A 23,545-nucleotide genomic window follows, 5' to 3' on the forward strand; every position below is an offset into this window, starting at 1 on the left:
CACTACCTTTAAATGAGGATCTTATAGAAAGAACACCTTTCTAATTTTTTGCATGTCGATTTTAAAGGACCTTAGGTTTAAGTTTCTCAGTGCTTGTGCGAGGATCATATTAAAGCATTTTGATTGACGATTAATGACCTTACCCTCGTAGTTTGAAAAAAGTTAGATCAAAGCACTTGTTTATTAATAATTTCGAGCACAGCTCTTCATCAGAATACAACTAGCTAAAAATGTTTTAGCTAGTTGCTATTTTTACATTTTTTAGCTAGTTGTATTCTGATGAAGAGCTGTGCTCGAAATTATTAATAAACAAGTGTTTTGATCTAACTTTTTTCAAACTACGAGGGTAAGGTCATTAATCGTTAATCAAAAGACCTTAGGTTTATTTTGAAGAAATAAAAATGGCAAAAATTTTGGTCCCAATGGCCATTATAGACAATTTAAAAAAAATACTACGCCTTTTTTCAATATGTAAAGCTTTTCTTTCCAATTTTAAAAATACTGTATTAATCTTAGACCCCGTTTCCATGGGCATCACTGATCGGGATCAGCAAATTTAAATCGTATTATATTTCTCGAACTCTTCGTAACATGATATGAATCCTAGTGGATTAGGCTTATATAATCAGTTAATCCCTTATTTTCATTTTCATATATTGTCTTACTATACTGGATTAGCTAATCCATTTTTACTGATCCGGATCAGTGATGCCCATGGAAACGTAGTCTTAGATTCATCGTTAGTTCAAAGCTGTTTACCGTTTGTTGCTTGCTTAGCTCGTTTTTGAGTTATAGCTCATCAAACTCACCCTTACAATCTGAAGTTGAGAAAATATTATGCAATGTAACTCAAAAGTTTTCATCTGAGAAGTCTGATATTTTTGCAGGTGTTTTTGGAGCCTATGATTACCCCTTGTACCAATTTTCATTCAAATCTGAGAGATGAGGGTGACGGGCCTGGTACGATCTATCGTGGAATGCCCCTTGGGGTAAACTGCTCCTTCTCTTCACATTTCCTATATACACCTTTCAATTATCTATGCTGACTTGTAATGTTGTACACAACTATAAAGTTGTTATAGTAGTTCACATGGGTGGTTCATGGAATGAAAAGTCTTGGAGACAACTTCAATAAAGAAACCAATTTCAATTTTATGTGAAACTGTAGCAAACATGACAATGCCAAATGCATGGTGCAAGGATCAGTGAATGGTGAGATATAATATTCATACAGAACATTACCTATTTACTAGCCCGAGGTGTCTATTGGTTCATAGAGATCTTATGTGCATCTTATATATATAAGATCTCTATGCATTGGTTAAACAGTCAGGGACACTAAACAAATGAATTGACAGCACGGCCACCATTACCCAGCCAGCAATTTTGTTCCGGGCCCAAGCAGGCTCAAGTGCGGATTGCCCGAGATTTTAAGTCGGGCTAAAGTCGGCTAGGGCTTGGGCTAAAGTCGGCGTATGACACAAAAACGCCGACTAAAGCCCATGCTCTGCCGGAGGTATGCCCGCTCTGCGAGCTCCGGATAGCCGTAGTTTAGCCCTAGTTGAGCGACGATTGGCGTTAGCCCGATTTAAGCCCGAGCAGTGAATCCATTTATATAATGGAGATTACTCTGGGCCCGAGCGGGCTGAACTCCGGCAAGCCCACTCGGTGTGCCCTGTCTATCCCGACTTAACCCTCGCCCGCACATGGGGGGGGGGTGGTTGCCACCCCCCCCCCCCCAGGTAGTCTTTCTGCTCTGCACTCAACATTTTTAGAGCTAGAAGGCTGATTTTTCGTATAGCTGCTCCTCTATCCTTTCTTGATGTCCACTGAAAATTTCAAGTTTCTGTGATTTTTGGTTTCGGAGATATGACCTTGTTTTTCAGGTCATGTCATGACCCAAATGGCCAATTCTCAACATCTTGCGTTTGCCATGGGCCTTGTGAGCTTTTGACACCCTGATTTCGGCCTTTTTTGCCAGTCTTACCTCCCACCTATCATGGAACATGTTGTTCGACGATGTACAGGGGTCAAGGTCAGGGTCAAGGTCAACCTAGGTCATCTAAGATAATTGCGTTTTAGGCGAGCTGAATTTACTTTTTGCGAATTTTTTTGACTGCATTTTTGGTAAAAGCTTCTCAGATCATGATTTCATGTAATATGGACCCAAAAACAATCGGTGCACACTAGAGCACTTCACGGATAGGCTTTTCAGGATCCGGCCCGGCCCATATCCGGCAAGTCATATCCAGATCCGCCCATTATCCGTGTTTCTTTGAATTTCAAAATCCGGCCCGCCCATGGCCCGTATCTCAGCCATACATCCAAAAAATATCCATAATAATCCGTTTCATTACAAACCGGTTGTGAGACTATCAGCATATCGCCATAAGATCCAAACGTTGGACACTAGGAAGCTATCAAATTGTAATAACAGCAATCTTAGCCACTGCAAAATACATTTTGTGGTAAAAGCTGCATTGCTAAGGATAGGGGTAACACATTGACATGGACCTCAGCATTTCACAAGGTTGGCTATCATTAGAATTGTTAAGAATCTACTGTGGTCTATAAAAGGAAGAGTACTTATTCATATAGCAAAACCACAATCAATTAGTAAGTCAAATGGTAGGTAATAATAAGTATAATACAATAAATAAATAAAGTTTCATGACATAGGCAACATTCTATATGGGAAAAGGCAGAATCAAAACACCTCAAAACACATTGTTTGGAAACTAGCCTTGGAATGTGGTCTGACACACTCTACAAAGAATTTGACACTGAAAACCCAGCTGAAAAGGTAGGTATTAAATAGCCTTGAGCCTGACTGGTCCTAAAATGAAAGGAAGATAAGTTAAACCGGCATTTTGTCGTATCAACAAGACGACACAACACAATACACAGACAAAATTGACGATAGTGGCGCAAAAAAGCAAGCAAGGATTGATTTTTTTAAGATCCGCTCTCTCTTTATGAAATAGGCGAGCTGATGACGTAATATTGATTCGTTTACCCTTTAAGTTGAATTTCTGATCAGAAAATATTTTTTGGCGTCATTTACACTGAAAATGTTGATAACATCAGAATTTAATATCGTCTTGGATCGTTTATATTTCTAAAAAAATCATCCACGAGGCATTGCGCCAAGTTTAAAACTTTTTTTTGCAGCGTTTTATTCGGCTGGTTAAAAGCATCTGTTATTGCGCATGTGTTTCTAACCTTGCGCAGTGTTTGTTGCTGTCTGGAAGATTGAAAAATTCGAGAACGCATTATCGTTTTTATACATATTATATGGGGACTGTTCTCAGGACAAGTGAGTTATTAACACATTTTTTTTTACATGATTCGTATCTTATTCAGGAACCAGCGAGCCATGGTGGATATGATGCCATGGCGGTTGTTCTCGCTTCCTCGGTTAGGAACATGGCTGAGTCTGCAGATTTTATGTTGTGACCATCTATATTTAAAAATTTGGTTGGTGCTGCCATATACCTTACAGACTATCATGGCTCACAAAGGTATGCTTATAAATCTCATGTAAATCAATTAATACTTCTGCTGCAGTGCCTAACAAGTTAAGTTACCTAATTCTTAACATGAATATTGAATGCTACAATTTTATCCGTTCTGATCCGTGTTCAACATTCAATTCCCAAATCCGGCCCGCCCAGATCCGTTCTATTTTTCCAAATTTGGGATCCAATCCTATCCGGTCCACGGATTTATCCGTGGATAACGGATTTATCCGGCCCATGAAGTGCTCTAGTGCACACATCATTATGCACACAGACACACACAGACATACAAACACATATAATTGACCTTGACCTAACTTGACCTGAAATGACCTCAGCAGCAAAATTCTGGTCGGGTAGTGTGACAAAGAGGTTCTAGCTGGCTTGGCACCAGAAAACAGCATCGTCATCGGTATTTGATAAGCAGCGCACTTGATATCCAACGGTGACCCAAAACAGCAACATTTTTTAGTTTGACCTGACCTGGAAGGTCAATGACTGACCTGAGAAGGTAAAACTGGGTATCATTGGATTCGTCTCTTCCCAAAGAATCTTTTTGGTCTTTACTGCTAAGCTCTATCTCCAACAGGAACGAAATGGCGCGGGGGGGGGGTGGCAACCACCCCCCCCCCCCCCATGTGCGTTCTAGGATGGGAAAATGGCATGTGCGGGCGAGGGTTAAGCCATACAAGTGAATGGGGTTTATACATTGCAAATTGCTGTGGCTTTGCTCGGGTTCGGCTCGAGTGACGGCTCCTGTTTCTTAAGTCTCGACTTGACTTCATCTTGATTTTGCTTCACACTGGATCAAGTAGCAAGGAGCAGCCAATGCACTTTCAGCAGGTTGTGCGGTTACAATGCATATTCAAAATTGTTACGGTCACTCATATGCTCTGTTAACCGGTCATCGAGGCTCGAGCATTGCAAAAGGAAAGTAGTGGTTGACTTTGATTGAATGTATATTTCAAACGACTATGGACACGTCAAATGAAACACAAATACATGAAACAGTGGACTGCAAACTGCAGCAGTAATATGGCATGAGCCATGAAAAAACGCTATCAAAACTATAAAACAATCACAAGGCCCGCTAGCCTCCCTCCCCGTTCATAATACTTGTTTAAACACTCAACCGAAAGCATAAAGTAAGGACAGCAAGTAATCGCACATAAGACATAAAGCAATAAGCAAACAATCGTTTATAAGGAACTTCACTCTGGTGAATGGGAGCTTTGGAGGCGTCTGGCTCCTCCACACACACACACACACATCTGCAGTAGGTGGTCGACCAGCTTTCGGCGCAGTTTCCGTATATGTAGGTATACCTACTAAGTACTATAAGCAGGCAGTTTCCGCTAAACCACTTGGCGAGGGCGACTGCGGCGTCCACCCGGTCCTGGTTTGTATAACTATTCCATTTTTGGAACCATTTGCTCTAATGGTACGTACCTGAAAAAGAGATTAAATGGTTTAATTTACATTGCATGTTTGCTTGAAAAATAACTTATTGATGCATTAATACTGTAAAAGCACTTCTCATTGATCCGTATAAAATGTTCATTTGATTTTAAATGCGGACAGAGAATGAGCGTGCTCGGTGATAGGTAGATAAATATTTGTGTTTTGTATTTCATTTTCCTGGTTCAGAAGTGCTGGTATTTCACAAAGATATAAAGGCACGGAATGCAGCTTTTCTGAGCGAGGGTATAAGTCACCAGGCTGAACAGTGAACAGCTATTCAGCTTCATGTTTGATGGCGTCAAACTCAGTCAAAATCATGACGTTTACATTCGATCAAGCGCACCATTCAATACACTTACCTGCCGTAAAACTCCATGCCAGTCCACTTGATAAGAGCAGTGAGCACTTTCCCTTCTTCGCGCTGTCACACGCGCCCAAACATCAACCACCAAATGCCCCAACACCGGTGTGTCGTTTCGTCGCACAGCGCGCAGACTGTCACAAACGCTGCACATGATTGGCGCAGAACTGCGCATGCGCGAACAGCCGAACAAGTATGGCTAAGCTCCGGCTTTACTCCAGTTAGCCGAAGGACACAGCTAGCTTGATCAGCCCGCGCTCCGCCCAAGTTAAGCCTGTTTTGGATGCGCGGGCAGATGTCGGGCTGAGCTACTGCTATCCGCACGTGGGCATAGCTGCGGCATGCCCCAGCTCAGCCCTAGTAAAAAATACATTGGTTTTGATCAAAGTGGGCGAACCCAAGCTAAGCCCAAGCTGCCCAACGCTTGCCACAGTTCAGCCCAAGCGAATTGCTGGCTGGGTATAGTCTCCAAAGTTCACGAAAAAAATATTAAGTGTGATTAGGGACACTTTTATACCAAGAGAACAACATGCACTACCTGGAAACAAAACGCAAACCATAGGAAAATTCCAGAAGATTAACAAATGGATGAGTTTACAATTATTTCCTGTGAAATATTAAAAATAATCCAGATAATCATAGAATGGGTGATACCATGATAAATAATAACTTTGTGTTTTTCTAGTGTTACTGGCCCAGGCCCCAGACGATTGGTCAGAATACATGCATGTAAAATAAAGTGAAACTTTCAACTGGTAACCCGATTGTTCAGACTGGAATGTGCTTATGCCTAATATCTACTTTGTTTCTTAGCTTAGTTACCTACTGACCAGATTGTCAACATATTTAAAGGGACCCTCCCACCTTCAAAAAAGTTAATGAATTGGCATGAAAGTGATGTCGCTCGGTTCAGAAAGTGCAAAAATGAATATCTACCAAATTTCATCGAAAAATATTCACCGGTTTTCAAGATATTAGACTTTTACTTTTGTTTACTTTTTGGGATCTCCGCTATTCCTAGCGACTTTATTTGAAAGTGCGGCATTTGTTGCGCGCAAAGCAGCATATACCACCGCGTGCTGCCAAACGTTTTAGTAAAAGATTTAAAAATCGTTAGATCTCCGCTGACGTCACAAATTCTAAGGGGGCATACCAATGCATTAGCCCCTTAGAATCCGAAAACTGCAAGTTTGAAATTCCATATCTCCGAATTAAAGCATTTTTCGATGTTGTGAATGCCCAAACCGGTATTTTCAGGCCATGGCCACCAATTTGGCTATCTCAACTCAAAACTAATGTTAAGGTGGGAGGGTCCCTTTAATCACATGCCAAAATGTTGACATAATACCAAATGACACGGTACTGACTTCCTGCATTCTGTATAATCACCAACGAGTACACAGACCCACAGGATAACTTATTGTAGATGTTTGGACTGAAGGTGGTTTTTATTTATTTAAGCCGGTTTAAACCAGTTTAAACCGGTTAAAACCACTGGCTGGTATAAATTCAATTTAAACCGGCTTTTATCCAACCCTGGTAGCTATGGCAGACATTGAAACTTTTTATGAGGTGAGGTCACTTCAAGTGACCTGGTGACCTGACCTTGAATGATCTTGGTCTGATTTTTTTTACAACATGTGTAGAATTGATGTGTGATAAGGTGTACCAAAAACGGCGGCGCGATGTGTGATAAGGTGTACCGCGCCGCCGTTTTTGAGATATTCGCGAAACACCACAAGGGCGTATTCAAACACCCCCCCCCCCCCCAGCAGGGCGCGGGTTAATATCTATAACGCTAAATGTTTTGGGAAAATAACACGAAAATCGTCAATGCCAAGGACAACTGACCCTCGAAAAGTGTCAATTAATGTAAAGTTTTATCTTACCTACGAAGTTTCAAGAGGCAGATCTGGAGCAAATAGCTTTCGTTTAGACACAAAATCCCGTCAAAACCGCACAATGGACTTGGCCGTTTACAAAGCAGAATCTCTCCTGAGGAAAACACTCCGCAACCCAGCGAAGGTCTTGGCATGGGAAATGTCGAGCGTTTGGGATTTACAAAATTTGCAAAATGTGTCTAAGAAACAGATGGCCGACCCATTCTGCTACGATATGCTGCGAAATATTTGCCCCTGGCACTTCCCATTTGTTCAGGAATGGGGTTGTTTAAGAAAAGGAAAATGGTGATTGGGAGGTCGGCGCCGGTCATTCATGAAGGAGTTATAGCGCCAGAGAAGACCTACAAAATACTCACGGATCGTGTCGATGCAAGCTGTCGGCTTTCAGAGAGAAGCGGATGTTGCCGGGGAGCTCGTCAAACCTAAATGCGACGCATAAACTGCAGGGGATTCCCCTACAAGAGCTTGAAAGCTGGTAACCTTATATCAGCCTCCGGCAGCTGACGGAGCGACGAAAATCGGTATGGGTAAATGTTTTTGGAGATACAGCAAAAGGTTTGGTTTCCAACCTTCCGAATCAGTTGTCAAAGCATGCATATTTGTCTAGTGTACACACAAACACCAAAACGTTAGACTTTTGGCCGGTTCTTAAATGCTTTATTGGCATGGGAAATGTGTCAACGAACTTTTGAGACACCCTGTATATTCAGAAGACCTGTGGTCAGACTGTGCAACAAACATCAATGCAATGTCCGTAGCCAAACAGCAATGCGCTGACAAATCTATAATGAAATCGCTGATGGTAAAGTGCAAATCAGCCGATTTTTGTCCGATTTGACGTGGAATGCCCCAACTATGCTTACCCCCCCCCCCCCTCCCAAGTCCCAACCCAGAACTTCTCCGGTTGTTTTTCAATAGAAAAACACAATTATAACGAATAGTGTTTGTCTATTTCAAACGACCTGCGGTTATGGCGCAGTCGTTCAGCGGTTCGCAGCTCGGTCAAATGTCTGTGATGTTGGAGTGACTCACGCGTCTTACCTGCATTCAACATCCCAGTCATCATACGTCATCAGTCGTCAGTGATGGAAACTAGTGGCGCACATAGCACCCCTGTTTGGCGGCCCGTATTCCAGCTCAGTGTCTGGACGCAGCATGTAGGAGCCGTGTCCCCCTCAGCCGGGCCGCGCTGTACGGCCGACCACTCGGAGCGCTGCCCGCTGTACGGCCGACCACTGAGGAGCGCTGCCCGCTGTACGGCCGACCACTCGGAGCGCTGCCCGCGGGCCGCGGCGGAGCGGTGGCTCGTGCCACACCATCAGACTGGACTGACGGTGGCGGCGCCGTCCATCTTCGGTTTCCCACGTCGTGAATAATTAATAAGATCTCTATGGGTTGCGGTGGCTGTTCGAGCAGCTGCGGGCGCCGTCCCCAGCCCACTGGCGCCGCTCCCAGCCCACTGCACAGTGGGGATATTTCCGATCTAGCACGTCTTTTCTTGACGCTCTTTCGAACGCCGCCTTTCCGCGTATCGCTCCGTGGCCAAGGAGCTGAGTTAGAAAGGGCCCAGCAGGGCGTGGAAATCCAAGACCCCCAGCCGGGCGCGAGTTAAGTTTTACTTAACCTTCCAGGCGGTGGGGGCATTTTCCCCCCTTTAGTTTTTTTGGATATATCTCCAGATCCGCTGCGCCGATCGTCACCAAACTTTCAGTACCCTCCCGTCAATAGCTATTGCACATTATGAACAAAACTTTTTTCCAAAGGCTATGATAGGTTGGCCGCTAATGACGTCGGAGTGACGTCATTTCTGCCATTTTCGACCCAAAAAAGGTTTCGCGGGAAGAGCTATCAGGCCTACAGCTTTAGAGATACAGAAAAATGTTTCGGACGTAAAAGGTGTAGGTAGAATTCAGAGGGCTACAAAACTGCTATTTCGGATTTTTAGAATTTTAGGATTTGAACACCAAGAAAAAAATAGACTTTTGAATATAAAAACAAAAAATCTATAGTTTTTGAAGTTCGAAAAACCGGAATATATGTTATAGTCCCTATCGCTTTCTATCCACATACCACATTTGAGATCGATACCTCTTTTTACCAAGGTATAGCGAAAAACTGTTCAAAATTTATGACGACAAATTTTCAAACTCAATTTTTAGCAATTCTAGACCTCGTAGCGCAAAACAAAGACCACCATTAGACTCCCCGTGACGAGCTGCATCGAATCAATATACATTTTATGCAAAACTATCGACTTTGAAATTTGACCTTTTTTGACCTGACCTTGACCTGAGCGCCACTAGAAAGTGGCCTAAAGCGTACCTGATGGTCTTGTAACCAACACCATTGAGTTGGAAATGAAAAATTGGCCATAAAACATGCATCGCACAACCTTAGTAAAGTTGGGTTCATAAGCTGACCTTTGGTGACCTGACCTGTGACCTGACCTGGTATTATCAGTGACCTCTAATAGCATCATATGTACTAGGCAACTGACGCCCTATCTCTGATTTTGGACAAAATGCGTTCTACTCGCTGTTATAGTGCATTCCCTAGAAGGCCCGTGAACGGTGAAACATTTTATTATATGACCTGACCTGTGACGTCATTGGTGACCTCAAGGTCAATGAACTTTGGTTTCCTTCGACAAATTTGGCAGGGCTATCGAACGCCGTTTGAATTTTACGGATCCGTCCAGTAGTTTCGGAGATACGGGGGGGGGCAAAAAATGCCCCCCCCCCCCACCGCGCGGAAGGTGGCCGGGAAGCCCAACGCCTACTGGGTTAAGTCATGCTTAACTTAGGGATTCCAATTTCATTGACCTCGGTGTCACCGATGACGTCACAGGTCAGGTCAAAGATAATTCAGGTCAGGTCAAATATTTTGCCGGTCACGGGTCTTCTAGGGAATGCGCTGTAACATCGAGTAAAACTCATTTTATTGAAAATCAGCGATAGTGTATCAGTTACCTAGTACATATGTTGCTATTAGAGGTCACTGATAATACCAGGTCAGGTCACAAGTCAGGTCACCAAGGGTCAGCACATGAACCAAAATTTACTAGGGCTCTGTGATGCATGTTTTATCGCCAATTTTTCATTTCAAACTCAATGGTGTTGGTTATAAGACCATCAGAAACGGTTTAGGTCAATTCCTGGTGGAGGTGAGGTCAATGTCAATTGTCAGGTCAAAAAAGGTCAAAATTCAAAGTTGATGCTTTTGCATGAAATGGATTTTTGATTCGATGTAACTCGTCACGGCGAAACTAATGGTGGCTTTTATTTTGCGCTAAGTGGTCTAGAATTGCTTAAAAAATGAGTTTAGAAATATGACGTCATCAATTTTGAACAGTTTTTCCCTAGAACTTGGCCAAAAAAGTATCAATCTTAAATTGTGTATGGTAATAGAAGTCGGTAAGGGCTATCTCATGTATGTATTCCGTTTTTTTTCGAAAATCGAAAAGCTTTTTGGATTTTTTGGCAATTGCATTCAATTTTTTGGGGTCTAAATTCAAAAAATTCAAAATTTCGAGATGGCAGTTTTGTAGCCCTGGTAATTCTATACCTTTTATTTTCAAACGTTTTCTGTATCTTCAAAGCTATAGACCTGACAGCTCTTTCCGTGAAACCTTTTTTTGTCGAAAACGGCAGAACATACGTCACTCTGACGTCATTTTCGGCCAACCTATCATAGCCTTTGGAAAAGTTTTTGGTCACAATGGGTAAAATTGCTGTTGGGGAAGGTACTGAAAGTTTGGTGACGATCGGCGCAGCGGTTCTGAAGATATGTCGAAAATTCTGGAGGGGGGGGGGGCAAAAATGGCTTCCCCCACCAGGGCACGGGTTAATTAGATAAAAATTTATCAACGAAAAACTTTTGACCTGTTTTAGCGAATTTTTTACATTTATTCCCCCAGCCCTCCAAAATATTGACCTTGAGCAACCAAATTTGCACAGGAGCAAGAACTCCAAGGGGCCACCTACCCACCAAATTTGGTGTTTCTTGGTGTCATAGAAGCCAATCGCGAGGGAGGCGCATCGACCCCTCACCCTGCCAGGCCGCTTTATGAAAAATGCCCTGCCAGGGCGAGGGTAACTCAGGACTCAGGAGTTATTGACTAATAACTTTTATGACCCTAGTGACGTAATAATGGCGTCACGAAAGGTTAGCAATGCAAAAGTGAAGCATCAGAGTGATCAGACTCTACAAGGAGTGCATAAAATCACGATTTATTGTGCTTGAGATGGTTTGAGATCGTTCCCGGCGCCAAAATAGCAGTTTTCATTTTACTCCATTGACTTATAATGGTGAGGTGACGTGAGCGACCTGACCTCATGTGACCTTTAAAAAAATCTAGGTGCACGAGTTTTCAGACCTCTCCTGTTAGTTTCATCTCCCAGTGAAAGCTGCTCTAGCACTGAGGGCGTTGCGAAGTTACGACATCTGAGGACCCTGCAGAGGCTTTTATATCGTCTTAGGTCAGTGATCTGACCTGACCTGAAAATTCAGTTGGTGTCGCAAGCTTTGGCTTGAATCAAAGTTCAGGTATGCGAAGTTTCAGCTCTCTATCGCCGGCGTATTCGGAACTATCACGGAAAACCCTACGGGAGGGTTTTCTCACCTCGCCCCCCTCGGTCGGCGAGGTGTACTGAGGCCGTTGTAAAATTTACGCTTGTCATGCTTTTCCTAATGAATTTGTCTTTCAGAAAATATGCAACATTTAAATCAGTGAATAAACCCAAACGGGGTCTAAACTGACTTTTGCACGGCACCCTACTAAACGGTCCCCAACAGTGTACCAAATTTGAGCGCGATCAACTCAGCCGTTCTCGAGATCTGGAAACGCCCCCTGCACGTGCGCACGTGCAGTAGCACCCTAGCTCCAACACGTGGGAATGCATTGTCTGGCGGGTGCCTACCTGTGAGCCAAGTTTCAGCGAAATCGCCCCAGTAATTACAGAGTTATTGAAATGGGAAGAATTTGGCACCTCTACTTTTGCATTTTGCACGTGCAGTGGGGGTCACTCACATAGATCAAGAGTGTCCGAACTTTGGTACAAGGGATGCAGCTACCCTACAAAAAATTACCGCAAGACAATCGCCCAAGCGGCTGCTGAGATATGAGCCTCTCAAAATCACTACTTTTGCAAAACAGCTTGAACACCCTTGACTTCTCACTTAGCACGTGCCACGACGGTCACTGAGATGTATCAAAAGTAGTCAATTACTTTTTTATTGTTGGGGGTCAAAATTCAAAATTTCAAACATCCGAGATTGCAGTTTTGTACCCCTGTGAATTTTACACCTTTTATGTCTTTATATTTTTTTTTTTGCATCTTCAAAGCTGTAGTCCCGACAGCTCTACTCGCGAAGCTCTTTTTTAGGTCGAAAATGGCAGAACATGACGTCATTCTGACGTCATTTGTGGCCAACCTATCATAGCCTCTGGAAAAACCTTTGGTCACAATGTGTAAAATTGATGCCCGGAGGGGTCCTGAAAGTTTGGTGGCGATGTCTGCAACCGTTTAGGAGATATACACCGAAAAGGACAGGCGGGGCCGTTTCGCCCCCCCCCCCCCTACGGGGCGCGGGTTAATATGGTGCCTGTAAGGGTTCTTTAAAAATGACATTTTCGTAACCTTAGTAAGGTTATGGTTTAATTTCTGCTTGTCATCCCCTTCCTCATGCCAATGCGCTTTTCATATGAGATAAGCAATTTAAAAATCCCGTTCAAATAAAACAAACAGGACCAGCCAATGAAAGTGAGGCCTAATTTTGGATACTTTTACTGAGCCCATTGAATTGCGTACAAATGTGAACTTTGGGCACGTTTTTCATCGCTTTTCTGTGAACACACAGACAAAACAATGCCAAATATGAAAATTTCAGACATTTCCTAATCCAACTGATACAAAAAAAACTATCCAAAGCGAAAAAGGGGTTTTGGAATAAAGTCGCGCTGGAACGTAAAAATCCCCACTGTGCACTGCCGCCATCCCTGGCCCGCTGCCGCCGTCCCCGGCTCCCTGGCCCTATGTGTCGGGCAGTCACAGAGCCCCGTCAGCAGGGCGCCGGCTCCCTGGCCCTATGTGTCGGGCAGTCACAGAGCCCCGTCAGCAGGGCGCCGGCTCCCTGGCCCTATGTGTCTGGCAGTCACAGAGCCCCGTCAGCAGGGCGCCGGCTCCCTGGCCCTCTGTGTCTGGCAGGCACAGAGCCCCGTCAGCAGGGCGCCGGCTCCCTGGCCCTCTGTGTCTGGTAGGCACAGAGCCCCGTCAGCAGGGCGCCGCCACAGGATCTCCTCGGAACGCTCAGTTTTAGTCTATGACAATTGACACACGATACACCCACATGGGTAACACCTTGTAAGACGGTCAATGGAGCGCTCCCGCATAGACACGGCTAATGACACGTGTGAGTCGCTGAGCGGGCGCAGGGCGGGCTCATCGATCGGCCGCTCAGCCGGCGGGCTGTACAACCAGCCGGCGGACCGCGCCGAGAGCGGGCGCGCTGACTGTTCCGAGTGGCTGCCACAGACGCAGCGGCACAGCGCCGCGCTCAGTTGCTCAGTCGTAGACCCAGCAGTGGGGCAGGTTCTCCCTCAGGTAGTCATTGAGCTCGTGCGAGCTGCCGGGGCAGTTGGTCAGCTCGAGCTCCACCAGCTGGCGGAGCTGAACCAGACTGGACAGACCGCTGGGCGACAGCTGCGTACAGCCTGCCGGCAGAGCCAACACGTCACTGGCCCGCCCGCACAGAGCGGTGACGGCACGGACACGCACCGCCCACAACTAATGGGTGGTTTTTGTCAGACTACCATGTCAGACTACCATTGAAATGCAATTCATATGTGCCATCACCCTTGAAGCTGTCAGTGTGCCAGCACATCTCATGTTATATAGGTATGTACATACCAAGTGTTGTGTGCCGCCCGGTGTACTGAATATAGTGACAATTCTCGCCCGGCTCATTGTATGTAGTGCTGACTGCTGTGTGCCGCCCGGCTCACTGTATATAGTGTTGTGTGCCACCCGACTCATTGTACACACAGAAAAATATTGACACCGTTAGCGGTGTAATTGCACAGTACATATCTGAGCACTTGAGGAAAGTTAATTTAGTCCCTTCCCCGCTTAAATTACTCGCGCTTCCAAATGAACACCAGGAAGAAGGTAATAGAACACTGTTAGGAGGGTTGGGTGTTTTACTACATGTAGCAACTACATGTAGCAAAACACCCAACCCTCCTAACAGTGTTCTATTACCTTCTTCCTGGTGTTCATTTGGAAGCGCGAGTAATTTAAGCGGGGAAGGGACTAAATTAACTTTCCTCAAGTGCTCAGATATGTACTGTGCAATTACGCCGCTAACGGTGTTAATATTTTTCTGTGTGTATGTAGTGCTGACTGCTGTGTGCCACCTGGCCCATTGTATGTAGTGTTGACTGCTGTGTGCCACCCGGCTCACTGTATATAGTGTTGTGTGCCGCCCGACTCATTGTATGTAGTGTTGACTGATGTGTGCCGCCCGGCTCATTATATGTAGTGCTGCCTGCTGTGTGCCGCCCGGCTCATTGTATGTAGTGTTGACTGATGTGTGCCGCCCGGCTCATTGTATATAGTGTTGTGTGCCACCCAACTCATTGTATGTAGTGTTGACTGCTGACCGCCTCACTGTCTATGCACTTTATTGTATAGTGTTTTGTACCGCCCGTCTGACTGTGTATATTGAGAGTCGCACTGTATGTAGTGTTGTGTGCTGCCCGGCTCACTGTATGTATAGTGTTGTGTGCTGCCCGGCTCACTGTATATATAGTGTTGTGTGCTGCCCGGCTCACCTGCCAAACTGAGCACCAGCAGGTTTCTCATGGAGCAGAGGTGGTGCAGACCAAAGTCTCTGATCTGCGTGCACCAGCGGAGCGTCAGAGACGTCAGAGACGTCATCGTCGACAAGTAGCCGATGCCGATGTCGGTCACGTGAATGCACCTGCAGTCAAAGCCGGGGGTCACGAGGGTATACCCGCAGTCATCGGGGGTCACGTGGTGATTAGTGTGTGTCATTTTGGACTTTTTTTTGCAAAACATGGTGCTCCACTGACATTATCGTGCCCCAGACACGTAGAAACCGTGTGGCATATTTTAATTTCCCCCAAACCTTAACACCCAGTCGGCAAATGAACCCAATTTTACTAGGGCTGTGCGATGCATGTTTTAGGGCTAATTTTTTCATTTCAACTCAATGGTGTTGGTTATAAGACCATCAGGAACGGTTTAGCTCACTTCCTGGTGGAGGTCAGGTCAATGTCAGGTCAAAAAAGGTCAAATTTCAAAAATGATATTTTTGTATAAAACGGGTATTGATTCGATACAACTCGTCACGGCGAGTCTAATGGTAATCTTTGTTTTGCGCTATAAGGTCTAGAATGGCTAAAAACCGAGTTTGAAAATTTGACGGCATCAATTTTTGAACATTTTTTTCACTATAACTTGGCCAAAAAAGAGGTATCGATCTAAAATTTGGTATGTGAATAGAAGTCGGTAGGGGCTATCACATACATATATTCCGGATTTTTCGAAACTCGAAAAACTTTTTGGATTTTTTAACTATTGTTACAAAAATAAATATTTTTTGATTTTTTGGGGTCAAAATTCAAAAGTTTAAAAATTTAGAGATAGCAGTTTAGTAGCCCTGGTAATTCTACACCTTTTATATCAAGACGTTTTTTTCTGTATCATCAAAGCTATAGGCCTGATAGCTCTTCCCGCGAAACTTTTTTTTTGGGTCGAAAACGGCAGAACATGACTTCACTCTGACGTCATTTGCGGCCAACCTATCATAGCCTTTGGAAAAAATTTGGTCACAATGTGTAAAACTGATGCCCGGGAGGGTACTGAAAGTTTGGTGACGATCGGCGCCGCGGTTCTGGAGATATATCGAAAAGTCTGGGGGGGGGCAAAAAATAGCGCCCCCCCCCACCAGGGCGCGGGTTAAGACAAAAGTTATTGTTGAGTAATAAGAGACAAATGTATATGTTACGGGTCATATGCTAACTTGGGCAGTATGCAAACTGCCCGGGCAGTATGCATACTACCCAACAGCCCGGGCAGTATGCATACCGCCCGGGTAGTATGCATACTACCCGACCCCTTGGGCAGTATGCATACCGCCCGGGCAGTATGCATACCTCCCGGGTAGTATGCATACCACCCACCTTTCTTCTCACGGGCAAGATGTTTACTCGGGCAGTATGTTGACTACACTTCGTGAGGCTTGTTAACCCGCGCCCCACTGGGGGGGGGGGGGCTATTTATAGCCCCCCTCCCGTTTTTCGGCAATAACTTCCAAACCGCTTGACGGATCGACGCCAAACTTTCAGTACCTTCGGCTGCATCAATTTGACACCTTGTGTCAAAATTTGAACTTCGTAGCTACCATAGGTCGGCCGGGAATGACGTCAGAGTGACGTCATGTTCGTCCGATTTCGACGCAAAACATTGAACCACGGCAATCGCCCCCAAGAGCTCAGTTTTTAAGCTAGATCCAATTTCTTTGCATGAAAGAACTCAGAATTGACCGCGCTATCAAACTGCTATCTCAGATTTTCAAAATTTTGAAAATTTTGAAAATTTTATATAATAATATTCAAAATTTATATTTTTATATTTTTTTCAAAAAGTTTTTGACTTTTCGAAAAAACCGGAATATATGTGACAGAACGCATGATTATGACTAACTCTAGCAAGTTTTAGCTAAATATCTTCAAAAATGGCCAAGTTATACGCATTATTGCAAAAATTTACAATTATTAATTTTTCAAATCAATTTTTCAGTACGTATTTGGCATCGTACACCAATATAAATGGCACTATCGTGTTCCTGAGCTCAAACTGCATCCAATAGACACCTTTTTTGTTGAAAAATTTCAACTTCAAAATTTGCCCTTTTTTGACCTGAAGGTGACCTGACCTAAGCTAAATTCGACTCAAAATGACCTCGAATGACATAGACGACATCAAATTCGAAATCTATGGCCTAAATGGACCATAAAACATGTGTCACGTGACCGACGCATGATATAATATTTTCGTGACCTGTGATGACCTGACCCTGACCTGAAAATCAAAGTACAAGTTTTGTACCGTCAAGGTATCTAGAGCATCTGTTCACGAGTGTGGAAACAAAAAATGAGCCTGATCTGACTTGTAAGACGGCGGCCAGAGCCCAAAATGTGAACAAGCCAAAGTGCTAATAATTTTTACTTTGACCTGACCTGTGACGTCATCAGTGACCTCGAGGTCAATGAAATTAGGTTTCGCTCGACAGTTTTTCCGGGGCTATCAGAAGCCGTTTGAATTTTGACGATCGGCCCAGTAGTTTCGGAGTTAGGAGGGGAGGCTATGAATAGCCCCCCCCCCCCCCCAGTAGGGCGTGTTATACACAGACCCCAGTGGGGCGCGGGTTAATGCAATAACTCGCGTATATATGTGAATGACAAACGTTTTAACCTTCCGGGTGGTGGGGGGGGGGGGCATTTTTTGTCCCCCCTTAGTTTTTTTCGATAAATCTCCAGAATTTCGCTGCGCCGATTGCCTCCAAACTTTCAGTACCCTCCCGGGATCGTAGCTATTACACATTGTGACCAAAAATTTTCCAAAGGCTATGATAGGTTGCCCGCTAATGACGTCGGAGTGACGTCATTTCTGCCATTTTCGACCCAAAAAAGGTTTCGCGGGAAGAGCTGTCAGGCTTACAGCTTTATAGATACAGAAAATGTTTAAGAATAGGTATAAAAGGTGTCGAATTAGAGGGCTACAAAACTGCTATTCGGATTTTTTTAATTTTTAGATTTTGACCCCCCCCCCCCAAATCAAAAAAGTAATTTTTTGAATATAATAGGCAAAAAATCCAAAAGTTTTTTTTTGAATTTCGAAAAAAAAACGGAAAATATGTGATAGTCCCTACCGGCTTCTATCCACATACCAAATTTGAGATTGATTCCTCTTTTTTGGCAAAGTTATAGCGAAAAAAGAACTGTTCAAAATTGATGACGTCAAATTTTGTCGTCGTCGTTTCATTTTACTCAGTTCACGCTTCACAATGACAATGACTTGTTGGCCACTGGTTATTCAACAATGGATTTGGGAAAAAGTAATTTCAACACTTTATTCCAATCATCATTCCATCCTACGATCGATCAATCACGTTTGACGACAAAAATTATTCTCGGTCAATCTATTGTTATCTACAGAGCCATTTATATTCTTAATGTGGACATGGATTACACAACTTTAAATCGGAAAGCGGGCAGTATGCAAACTGCCCAAGCTTTTGGGCGGTATGCATACTGCCCAAGGGGTCGGGTAGTATGCATACTACCCGGGCGGTATGCATACTGCCCGGGCTGTTGGGTAGTATGCATACTGCCCGGGTAGTTTGCATACTGCCCAAGTTAGCATATGACCCGTAACATATATATTGAGACTGACACAACACAATCGGATGGACGCGTTTCGTCAAGAGACTTCTTCAACACCCCTTCAGAAATGGAAGCAATACAAGCACACACAAGAATAAAACTTGCACAGCAGTTTAACCCTCGCCCCGTTGGGGGGGGGGAGCATTTTGGCCCCCCCTGTATTTTTCCTGAATAGCTAGAATTTGGCGGCACGCAGCACCGCCAAATTTTCAGTACCTTCCCGGGCATCAATTTGGCACCTTCACACCAAATTTCAAGTCTTAGGTCGTCTTAGGTCAGGAGTTATTGAGGTTAAACTGAGGTCATGTTCGAGCAAAAATGAGCAAAAAACATGCAATCTTGAAACGCTCACCAAATCTACAGTTATCACGCAATTGCAAAGTTCTTTATATGGTCTAGTAGAAAAAAAGCGGCGCTACAAAACCGCTATCTCTGATTTTCAAAATTTTGGCTGTTTGACCCCAAAAAATTCAAAAATTGATTGTTTTAGAAAAACTAAAAAAATCCAAAATTTCGAAAAAAAAACTGAATATATGTGATAGTCCCTGCGCTCTTCTATATACATACCAAATTTCAGATCGACATCTCGTTTTTTGGCCAAGTTATAGCGAAAAAAAATGTTCAAAAATGATGACGTCAAATTTTTGAACTCAATTTTTTGCGATTCTAGACCACGTACGGCAAAACAAAGAACACCATTGAACTCCCCGTGACGAGCTGCATCTATTCGATACCCATTTTATGCAAAAATATTAACTTTGAAATTTGACCTGACCTTGACGTGACCTTGACGTGACCTTGACCAAAAGGTGACCTAAGTTGGCCCCAAAGGCTGCCTGACCCACATAATCGCATTTGTCATGTAAAATGGACCATAAAACATGTATCACACGACACTTTCATATTGTGACCCCCCCCCGTGACCTGACCTCTGTGACCTGACCTGGTATCAGTGACCTCAAATAGCAAAATATGTGTTTGAAGAACATTTCCCCATCGATGATTTTCAATGAAATGCATTTTACTCGATTTTACAACGCGTTTCTTGAAATGCCTGTAAACGGTGAAAATCCGTTCCTTTGACCTGACCTGTGACGTCATCGGTTTGACCTAGGTCAATAAAATTGGGTCACAAGGTAGTTCCCTGATAGGGCTATCCAACACCGTTTGCCGCTTGTTGCTAGGTTGCGTGGTTCTCGAGATCTTAGGGGGGGGGGGGGCCAAAATCGCCCTCCCCCAACAGGGCGCGTTGTTCGGCAGAGCCCAACGGGGCGCGGGTTAACACACCGTTGATGAAATATAACCTGGTAACAAATAAGAATGCGCATAGCTATAAATAATGACCTCCGATAAACATTGCTAGTCGGTATACATACAGCTACAGGTGCATAATAATCATAATCCTGCGCGACTATTAAACAAAATCATTGCACACGCTATGACATGACGATTGACGGTGTATTGTATAGTCGTTCCTATCATTTTTGACCTTTTATACTGAATACTGCTGGCGATTTTGCCCACTTAATAAACCCAACCCTAGTGTTGATTGAATCGTTCGTTGCAATAAATGCCGCTTCGGTGGCTTTTCGGCATGCCTTGTTCCCGCATTTCGCTAACACTTTCGCCCCGTCCCAGTTCGGTAAATGACCTGTGGAATGTGCGTGAAGAACAAAAGCGCTGTGGTCGGCGTCGTTTCGTAGGTCTCTCTTGTGCTCATTTATTCGTACTTCTATTCCCCTGCCAGTTTCCCCTATGTAAGATTTGTTACAGTTTCCGCATGGTTTCCGCATGTACTTGATAAACTACACTTAGTTCCCTATTTCTAATCACCTTCTTCTGAGCTAGCTCACCTATTTTCCTCCCAGAGGTCAGCGCTACTTTAAAGCCTGTCGCTTCATGTTTCTTTGTGATATTTTCGGCTGCTTTTGAATTCGGTATTGAAATAAATCGTTCGTCTTTCTTTCGAGTCGTTTCATTTCTCGCTCTGCTCCGAATGTCAAGAGCCTTCTTATTCAAACGAATGAGAAGACCCTTTGGGTATTTCAGCTTCGAGAAGGATGAAAAGATGTGCCTGATTTCGTCATCGAGATATTCTTTGCCACATATCCGGAAAGCTCTTAAAAAGAATCCGAAGACTAAAAGACACCGAGGTAGTACACGGATATGTGTACGCACGGATAGTCATGCAAATTTCAAAGTGTATCGCAAACCTACCAACAAGGAAGACTACGTTCATTATTTTTCAGGTCATAGCGAGAGGGTCAAAAGCGGGATAGTCTTGGGATTCTTTTTAACCCGCGCACCCAGGGGGGTCTGCGCCAACTTCGCACCGACGCGACGGGGGGGGGGGGGCGGATGACCGCCCCCCTGAGATCTCGAGAACGAAGCAAGATAGCGACAAGCTGTAAACGGCATCGGATACGCACGGACAAGGTCTACAATTTTTACTAAGGTCATTTTCAGGTTAGGTCAAAGATGACGTCACAGGGGTCGAAAAAGTCAAAATGGCGGAGTTTTTCTCGAATAACTTTCGAATTAGTCAAGATAGGAACAAACTAAGGGCATCATCGTGATCCTCTCGTCAATCCGCATCGAATGATATATATGTTGACCTCGGAAGGTCAAGGTCAAAGGTTGACCTCAGGTCACGTGACCTCGAGGTCATCATGTATATCATTCGATGCGTCTTGACGAGCTGAACACAATGAGACCATCCGCGCGGCTGTATCTTGTTCCTGTACGGAGCTATTGGCAAAACAACTTTGGTGACCTTTGATGACGTCACATGACCTTACAGCTGCCCAACAGCAAAACAGACCTCAAGGTAGTGAAGGTTGATCGTATATGAAGTCATGTATGGTATATGGGGCCATTCCGACCCGTTTTAGTGGTAAAAAACAGGGAGTTGATTTTTCCCCCATTGACTTATAATGGGGAGGTCGCGAAATTGACCTGACCTTAGGTCACCGACATCAAAATTCCGAGATATACAAATTGTAGCTACTAATGACCTAATAACATCCTGCGACTTTCAAAGGCCTCCGACATCTACTGTAGCTCTGGCACGGTGACAAAGTTGCAAAAAAGTGACTTGAGGTTGGGTCATTCAAAGTGACCTGGTGACCTGACCTTAAAAGTTAGGAGATTCAAACTTGCACACCATGTGTAAAATTGATGAGAAAATAGTCATACCAAATTTCGCGGCGCGTAGCGCCGCGCCGCGGTTTTTCCGCTATCCGCGAAAAACCTCAGGGGGTGGGGGGCGGATATCCGCCCCCCGTCGGTGCGCGTGTTAAGAGCTTTCCGGATATGTAGCAAAGAATATCTCGTGACTTTTCCATGCGTTTTTCTAGCTATCATAGTTCCTGAGATAAAGGCATATTTTCGGAAAAATATGACATTTGCCAAATTTTGACCTTTGATGACCTCCAGTGACCCCAATATTGCTCCAAGATGAAAAATGACCGATATAATACTTTCAAACGTACGCATTGAGAGCTATCGACTGCATTTTACTGCGTCTTTCTAGCCCTCTTAGTTTTTGAGTTAGAGGTGTGTGGTAACATAATATGCCCACCTCCCCCACTAGGGCGAAGTTGGCTGCCTTAGACCGCCACTGGGACGCGGGTTAATGCAGTAGGTATTGCATACCTATTACCTACCAACAAAGATAATCAGCGTTGTTTGCTAAATTTACGATCTATTTGAAATGCCTTCCTTTCGTCACGACAAAGATGCTTTGATAGATTGCGAGCCTGCCAATTATTGTTCATATTACGGAATAACTATGGACGAGTTCCTACTACTTTTTAACTACGGGGTGCTACTGTATACAGCTGTACACTGCATAGTGCATACTGTATATCCCTCGACGGACCTATTGGTTTTCTACACACGCGCCGGCCGACGCGAGGGGGGGGGGGGGGCAATAACGACCGCATTGGGAACGTACGCATCGGGAGCTATCGACTGCTTTTTACCGCGTCTTTCTAGCCCTCTTGTTTTTGAGTTAGAGGTGGGTGGTAACATATGCCCCCCCCCGCACTAGGGCGCAGTAGAGGCGGTACACCTTCAATTAAGGAGGGGCACTGCCGAATTTTGGTCCCATTCTTTCCATGCAACGCCCATAGGGCTTATGTTAAAATGCCAAAATCAAAGGGGGGCACGGTGCCCGGTGCCCTCCCCGTTCCGCCGCCTATGCTAGGGCGAAGTTGGCTGAGACTGCCACTGGGGCGCGGGTTAACCTGGACACACTCGCCGACAGAAGGCAGGTGCTTCGTCTCCGCCTTGGAAAACAAATACTGAATTCCAATACACACCGTGATTTACTTCCCAAGTTCAGAGGCACCATATCCTGCAGAACAACACGAAGACGTAACACGCTAGAAACCTTTCGTTGCGGTGAACGACTGAGGAAGTCTAGCATACCACTCATCACAACTCTCATCAACTCTGACATCCTGTCAACTATGCAGGCCGCTCTCATTTCAGTCAATGTCATGTTTACATACAGGCCAACTACCTATGTATTGACATCATTTGCTGCTGTCTCATGTCACGACTCAGGTCTCTGCTGTTTTGTGCAATTGTTTGCATGTGCTATATGAGTGGATCGAAGTCATGTGAAAAAACGTCTATCTCTCTCTCTCTCTCTCTCTCTCTCTCTCTCTCTCTATCTCTCTCTCTCTCTCTCTCTCTCTCTCTCTCTCTCTCTCTCTCTCGCTCTCCTTCTCTCTCCTCTCTCTCTCTCGCTCTCGCTCTCGCTCTCTCGCTTCGCCTCGCTCTCGCGCTCCGTCTCTCTCTCTCCTCTCTCTCTCTCGCTCTCGCTCTC

General features: G+C 44.6%; 1 protein-coding gene across 1 annotated transcript; it reads right to left on the minus strand.

Annotated features, from left to right (window-relative positions):
• Nucleotides 1-12,531: 12,531 nt before the first annotated feature.
• Nucleotides 12,532-15,239, minus strand: LOC122388288 (F-box/LRR-repeat protein 16-like). The gene is made up of 2 exons (XM_043379240.1): nucleotides 15,073-15,239; nucleotides 12,532-13,953 (listed from the first exon to the last, which is right to left on the minus strand). The coding sequence occupies exons 1-2, from the start codon at nucleotides 15,176-15,178 to the stop codon at nucleotides 13,805-13,807; spliced, it is 255 nt and encodes an 84-aa protein (XP_043235175.1). The 5' UTR covers nucleotides 15,179-15,239; the 3' UTR covers nucleotides 12,532-13,804.
• Between the last annotated feature and the right edge of the window lie 8,306 nt (nucleotides 15,240-23,545).

The sequence above is a fragment of the Amphibalanus amphitrite genome, unplaced genomic scaffold (genome assembly GCF_019059575.1).
Source record: "Amphibalanus amphitrite isolate SeventyFive unplaced genomic scaffold, NRLGWU_Aamphi_draft 000316F_arrow, whole genome shotgun sequence".
In the NCBI taxonomy this organism is placed as follows: Eukaryota; Metazoa; Arthropoda; class Thecostraca; order Balanomorpha; family Balanidae; genus Amphibalanus; species Amphibalanus amphitrite.